The sequence below is a fragment of the Colobus angolensis genome, unplaced genomic scaffold (assembly GCF_000951035.1).
Source record: "Colobus angolensis palliatus isolate OR3802 unplaced genomic scaffold, Cang.pa_1.0 Scaffold18, whole genome shotgun sequence".
NCBI classification, from domain to species: domain Eukaryota; kingdom Metazoa; phylum Chordata; class Mammalia; order Primates; family Cercopithecidae; genus Colobus; species Colobus angolensis.
The window spans coordinates 2,787,885-2,794,991 of record NW_012114932.1 but is presented as its reverse complement, the minus strand read 5'-3'; the positions used below and the strand labels follow the sequence as shown (position 1 = coordinate 2,794,991).

The following is a 7,107-nucleotide window of genomic DNA, read 5'->3' as shown; positions in this document are numbered from 1 at the left end:
CTTGAGCCCAGGAGTTCAAGACCAGCCTGGGCAACATGGCAAAACTCCATTTCTACAAAAAATATATATATATATAAATCAGCCAGGCATGGTGGCAAGCACCTGTAGTCCTAGCTACCCAGGAGGCTGAGGTGGGAGGATCACTTGAGCCCAGGAGATTAAGGCTGAGAGAGAGATGGAATGGCTGGTTGGTGAAGCAGTGACAACACACACAATAAGTTGGCTGTCTTACATGGGCTCCCTTCATCATGCCCCAAAACAATTACAATAGCAACATGAAAGATCCCTGTTGGCTGGGCATGGTGTCTCACACCTGTAATCCCAGCACTTTGGGAGGCTGAGGTGGGCAGATCACCTGAGGTCAGGAGATCAAGACCAGCTTGACCAACTCTACTAAAAATACAAAATTAGCCAGGCATGGTGGCGCATGCCTGTAATTCCAGCTACTCGGGAGGCTGAGGCAGGAGAATTGCTTGAACCCAAGAGGCAGAGGTTGCCAAGAGCCAAGATTGTGCCACTGCACTCCTGCCTAGGCAACAAGAGCAAAACTCCATCTCAAAAAAAAAAAAAAAGAAAGCTCCCTGATCACTGATCACCATAACAAATAATAACGAAAAACTTTGAAGTATTTTGAGAATTACCAAAATGTGATAACAGAGACACGAAGTGAGCACAGGCTGCTGTAAAAATGGCACTGACAGAGTGTCAAGGCAGGGCTGCCAAATACCTAGATAATTTGCTAAAAATGCACTACCTGCAACATATAATAAAGCAAAGCACAATAAGCCAAAGTATACCTGAATTTAAAATCTTAAGAATTTTCCATTTCATAAAAATGAGAAAAAAAACAAAATGTGAACATAATGAAATGATTCCTTAGGGTAACTTCGTGGCATAGTGCCACCATCTGACCTATTTCAGGAAACAAAGTAAATGATATTGTTTATATCATGACCTCTCCTAAAACAAGGTCTGAGCTGAAGCATTGCTCATTTTTAAAAATATCCAAGTTAGGCCAGGTAGGGTGGCTCACACCAACACTCGGGGAAGCCAAGGTGGCAGGATGGCTTGAGGCCAGGAGTTCAACCAGCCTGGCAACATAGCAAGACCCCGTCTCTACCAAAAAACTTAAAAAACAGCTGAGAGTGATAGAACACTATAGTCTCAGCGACTAAGAAGGCTGAGGCAGGAAGATAGCTTGAGCACAGGAGCTCAAGGCCAGCCTAGGCAACATGGTAGAGATGGGGTTTCACCATGTTGGCCAGGCTGGTCTTGAACTCCTGACCTCAGGTGATCCACCTGCCTCGGCCTCCCAAAGTGCTGAGATTACAGGCAGAGACACCAGGCCTGGCACTGCCCTGATTTTTGACACCCATGATAGATCACCTCTATCATGACTATAAAGAGGTCAGAAGTCAGGCAGAAGAAAGCCTGGGAAAAGCTGACTCTGTCATCTCAGTGCATGTACAAGTGCAAGCAAAGCTCTAGTGTGTTACATGTCAGTTTTCCCACAGTTCTCACTGGGAGCTGACTACAGTCTACTCTGTCTACTGACCTTCAACCTCTCCTCACACTAGTTATATGATAAAAACAGCCATCACAGGAATTCCTGTTGAAAGTTCACAGGTTTACAATTTGTTCCACTGCAAAGGTAACAAAAAATTCTGGTTCTTAAATTTTAGATACAATTTCAAAATGACACCCTATTTCTTTCAATTCCATATACTAACTTAAAATGTGAAATAGCTAGCAGAACTAATTTGCAAAGAGAGATAGTTAAAATGTTAGAAGCATGCTCTTATAAGAGGCAGTTAATTTAAGGGAATAAAAGTAGCTTAACTTCTCATTAAGGGTTTGCAAAGACTTCTGCTATAGATGCAAATTGAGGATACTTGTTTCTATCTCCTCACACTAGGAAAGTTCACAATGTCCATGTTATAGATGCACATAGTATCAGGCCACTGCCCAGGTGAATGTTTAGCTGGAAAAGCAACATTTACTATACCTGAAAATAGCCCAGAATTGTCTATTGGGCCAGGAAATAGGTTATGTTCACCCACATTGTACATGTCCCAGCTGTCAAAGCCCACATACTTCTTCCACTGCTTGAACCACCGGCTGTCAATAAGATACCTAGAGAGAGAGAGAGACAAAAATTTACTGTAGCAGAAAAACTGAGATTATAAGTGTCTGCAGCTGCTTCCTTAATCTTTTTTATGGTCCTTCCACTTGAGGCATATGCAACCCCCACTAAAAAACACTGTCACAAAAGCAGGAGCAGGGCCCAGGCCCCACATGGCATGGAAAGTCTGGCCCCAGGGTACGCATCCATTAAGTGAAATGATTATTCAAAGAGTGAATAAAAGAAAGAAAACAAGTGGCTTCAAAATGCTTATTTAAATAGAGTCTTTTTTTTTTTTTGAGACCAAGTCTTGTTCTGTCGCCCAGGCCGGAGTGCAGTGGCACGATCTTGGCTCACTGCAACCTCTGCCTCCTGGGTTCCAATGATTCTCCTGCCTCAGCCTCCCAACTAACTGGGATTACAGGCGCCCACCACCACGCCCAGCTAATTTTTGTATTTTTAGTAAAGACGGGGTTTCGCCATGTTGGGCAGGCTGGTCTCGAACTCCTGACCTCAGGTAATACACCCACTTCGGCCTCCCAAAGTGCTGGGATTACAGTGCCCGGCCTTTTTTTTTGAGACAGAGTTTCTCTCTTGTCACCCATGCTGGAGTGCAATGGTGTGATCTCGGCTCTCCGCAACCTCCACTTCCCGGGTCCAAGTGACTCTCCTGCCTCAGCCTCCCGTAGCTGGGATTACAGGTGTGTGCCACCATGCCCGGCTAATGTTGTACTTTTAGTAGAGACAGGGTTTCTCCATGTTGGTCAGGATGGTCTCAAACTCCTGACTCAGGTAATCTGCCCACCTCAGCCTCCCAAATTGCTGGGAATACAGGCGTGAGCCACCGCACCCTACCACAAGTCATTAATTTCATAATGATCTTTATAGAGGTCCCAGTCCAGGCAGACAGTTTGGTTACACTGTTTTACTTGACATAAACAGCACTAAACTAACGCTCTTTCTGAAAATGGGTTAGAAACACCATCCACTTCAGTTTTCTTTTAAGGACCAAATGAGTTCCAAAAATGTACACACAAGGCCAGGCACAGTGGAATTACACCTGTAATTCTAGCACTTTGGGAGGCTGAGGCGGATGGTCACTTGAGCTCAGGAGTTCAAGACCAGCCTGGGCAACAAACCCCGTCTATTACAAATACAAAAATCAGCTGAGTGTGGTGGCACATGCCTGTAGTCCCAGCTGCTCGGGAGGCTGAGGCACAAGAATCACTTGAACCCGGAAAGACAGAAGTTGCAATGTGCTGAGATCATGCCATTGCACTCTAGCCTGGGTGACAGGAATAAAAACCTGTCTCAAAAAACAAAATTATATAACATGCATGTACATATATAAATATACACATATACATGTACATATAATAGCCCTTAGGTATGTTCATCTTGTCAAAAAGCATTAAGTTGTGCTTCATATTCAACTTACCACTTTTTTACTTAAATGTAAGCAAATGTGGTATTTTATTTATCTATTTATTTCCTTAGAGAGAGGGTCACCCAGGCTAGAGTGCAGTGGCACAATCATAGCTCTCTGTAGCCTCAAACTCCTGGGCTCAAGTGATCTTCCTGCCTCAGCCTCTGAGTAGCTATGACTATAGGCACATACCACCATGACTGGCTAATTTATTTTTTTATTTTTATTTTGTAGAGGCTAGGTCTTGCTATGTTGCTCAGGCTGATCTTGAACTCCTGGCCTCAAGTGATCCTCCTGCCTCAGCCTCCCAAAGTGCTGGGATTACAGACATGAGACACTGTGCCAGACCTATTTATATTTTTAAAGTATCACTATGCTGGCTGGGAGAGGTGGCTCACGTCTGTATTCCCAACACTTTGGGAGGCCGAGGCAGGTGGATCACGACGTCAGGAGATCAAGACCATCCTGGCCAACATGGTGAAACCCCGTCTCTACTAAAAACACAAAAATTAGCTGGGCGTGGTGGTGCGTGCCTATAATCCCAGTTACCAGGGAGGCTGAAGCAGGAGAATTGCTTGAACCCGGAAGGCAGAGATTGCAGTGAGCTGAGATCACACCACTGCACTCCTCCAGCCTGGCAACACAGCCAGACTCCGCCTCAAAAAAAAAAAAAAAAAGTATCACTATGCTGTTTTACAATTAAAACAGAATCTCTGTGGAGCAACAAAGCATCAACAATTATATTGGTGCATCCTTAAAATTGTATAACCAACAAATGTGAGAGGAGGTCAGGCAACTTCCCAGAGGTCACAAGGATCCATAAACACATCCGTCTTGAAAATGCTATTTTTCTTCCAAATCCCTTGAGCAATACCTTCCATACAATTTTACTGTATGATTTTAGTCGATCTTAAACTTCCTCTGCTTCTGCTGAGTATTCTTTATGAGCCCTATACAGGTTAACTTGAGAAGTACCTCTGCTAGGCCGGGCGTGGTAGCTCCCGCCTGTAATCCCAGCACTTTGTGAGGCCAAGGCGGGTGAATCACTTGAGGTCAGGAGTTCGAGACAAGCCTGACCAAAATGGAGAAACCCTGTCTCTACTAAAAATACAAAAAAAAATTAGCCGGGCATGGTGGCGCATGCCTGTAATCCTAGCTACTGGGGAGGCTGAGGCAGGAGAATCACTTGAACCCGGGAGGCGGAGGTTGCCGTGAGCCGAGATCATGCCATTGCACTCCAGCCTGGGAAACAAGAGCGAAATTCCTCAAAAAAAAAAAAAAAAAAACCCACAAAAAAAGTACCTGTTTACTCTGCCTTTCACAAACTGGCTAGCTCAAGGTGAATACATAAGCTGTTATCTGTACTCCTCATAACCCCAATTTTTCTATTCTCCCGCTCAATTCCTCTGTAGGTCATCACCACAATGGTTTCTTAAAGATGGGTAACACTCGGGCCGGGCATGGTGGCTCCCACCTGTAATGGGAGGCAGAGGCGGCTGGATCACAAGGTCAGGAGTTCAAGACCAGCCTGCCCAGCATGGTGAAACCCGGTCTCTACTAAAATTACAAAAAATTAGCTGGGCATGGTGGCGTGAGCCTGTAATCCCAGCTACTCGGGAGGCTGAGGCAGGACAATCACTTGAACCCGGAAGGCGGAAGTTGCCGTGAGCCGAGATCGGGCCACTGCACTCCAACTTGGGCAACAAGAGTGAAACTCTGTCTCAAAAAAACAAACAAAAAAACAAGATGGGTAACACTCAATCATACTAAATGCAAAGTCTAGCCTTAGTTTTTCTGCTCCTACACAATAATACCACCCAGGAATCTCTCCAGTAGTACAAAGTATTGTCCCCTCTACCAAACAATCTGTTAAGATGCCTAATAACTCAGCCTGGGTCTTCTAAATTCTGGACTCTTCATCTTCTATCTAGCTCCAGGACCTAGACTATCCCCCTCTCCCACTCCGAGATACTGCTGCCACAAATATTTTTGACACTTGCTACCAAAATAATCTGGGGCTCTCAGACATTTGTTCAGCTTCTGACCTTGACATCTGTTGGCAGTTTACAAGTTACAAAGTACTTCTGATTTTCGCCTCAACCCACTGAGGGCGGAGAGCCAAATATTGCTATCCTGGTTTTAACAGTGAGGAATCCAGGTCTGTGACACCTTCGCCCAAGGTCACACGGCGAGTCCTCATGGTAAAGGGCTCTCCCCACCCTCAGGGTCCCCGCCAACATTCCCCTTCTCCACATCCATCCCCCTGGCCCCCGCCGGGCCCACCCACTGGGGCTCCAAATGAGCCGAGGCGACCCTCAGGCCCCGCCTGCGCTTTCCCAGAGCTGATCCTGGAGTTCTCCCGAGGGGCAGGTGTCAGGCTACTCTTCCAGGGTCACTACATACCATCCCCGCCCAGCCCCTACTGTAGCCGAGAAAAAGGGGGCTGGCCTAAGGACCAGACACTCGGCCCCTGGTTCTGCACAGAGGAAGAGCGAGCCAGGTGCTCACCACTGCGCCCCGCGTTGGAGTGTGGTCCTCATTAAGGCTCCAAGCTCCGACTTCTGAGTCTCTGCATCCGGTCGCTCACGGCGGCCACCACCTTCCGCCATCTCGTCCGCGGCCCCGGCCCAGCCGGCCCGGACATCCGCCCCGCGCGCGGCGTGCTATAGACCGCGCCCACGCACGCACGCTCGTGTGCCCGCCCCTGCCCCACCTCGTGCCGCGGCCTTCGGCTCCTGTAGCCGCAGTCTTTTATCCTCTCCCGTCTCGCGCCACCTCGCTCACCCGCAAACAGTGGAGCGAAAAGGCAGATGCGAGAGGGGTGGGCGGGGAGCAGCAGCTGCTACTTCCTCCCGCCCTGCCGCCCGCTACGCGGCCGTCGGGCGCCCCTTCCTCTGCTCAGGATGGCGCTACACTCGGAAGCTCTGTTCAGCCCGCCGATCTCAGGGAGTCAGACAGCAAGCCCACGACCCATTGGGCACCCCAGCCCGGCCTTCGAGGTTATCCTGGTCCTAAATAAATGCAGGCCAGGTGCGAGAAGCCCCATAGTTAGGTCTGTTCATTCTCACCCCTGCCATTCCGCTTTCAGCTGGAGGCCTTAGGCGAGTCAGCTGCCCAAACGTGGGATCCGGGCTCCTGCTCCAGCGGCCCTACACGGATTTCGGGAAGTACCACGTGCATCAGCGCCTTGGGACCAAGGCTGAACGGTGTGCTGTAGTCATTAACAGTCGCCTTAAACAATCTGGACGCCAGAGCCACCTGGCCCACCGGAGAATTCCGTCAACTCTTCATACTGAGCTACTTGCCAAGCAGCCACAGAGGGGCGATAGTAACAGGGGAAGGAGAGGTACTCCACATTAGTTAACCAGGCATGTACTTAGTTCCTGGAACAAGATACAACGTCCTGAACACTGTGTTTTCCAGTCGCCCCGCTCACACAGACACACAACCCTCCTCCTGGAGGGAGAAATAAACCCAGAGGAAAGAGGAAGTCAGGCCTAGATGAGTCTCCATACACTTGTCTAACAGTTCTTGTCCTCAGAGAAAAATAAGACCTAGT

General features: G+C 48.1%; 1 protein-coding gene across 1 annotated transcript in view; it reads right to left on the bottom strand.

Moving 5' to 3' along the window:
* USP4 (ubiquitin specific peptidase 4 (proto-oncogene)) overlaps nucleotides 1-6,236 on the bottom strand; it is a 75,688-nt gene extending 69,452 nt beyond the window's left edge. The window contains exons 1-2 of the mRNA XM_011939310.1: nucleotides 6,057-6,236; nucleotides 2,006-2,133 (exon numbers count right to left, since the gene is read on the bottom strand). Coding sequence (XP_011794700.1) covers nucleotides 2,006-2,133; nucleotides 6,057-6,157 — 229 coding nt within the window. The 5' untranslated portion in view covers nucleotides 6,158-6,236. The remainder of the gene's footprint in view (nucleotides 1-2,005; nucleotides 2,134-6,056) is intronic.
* Between the last annotated feature and the right edge of the window lie 871 nt (nucleotides 6,237-7,107).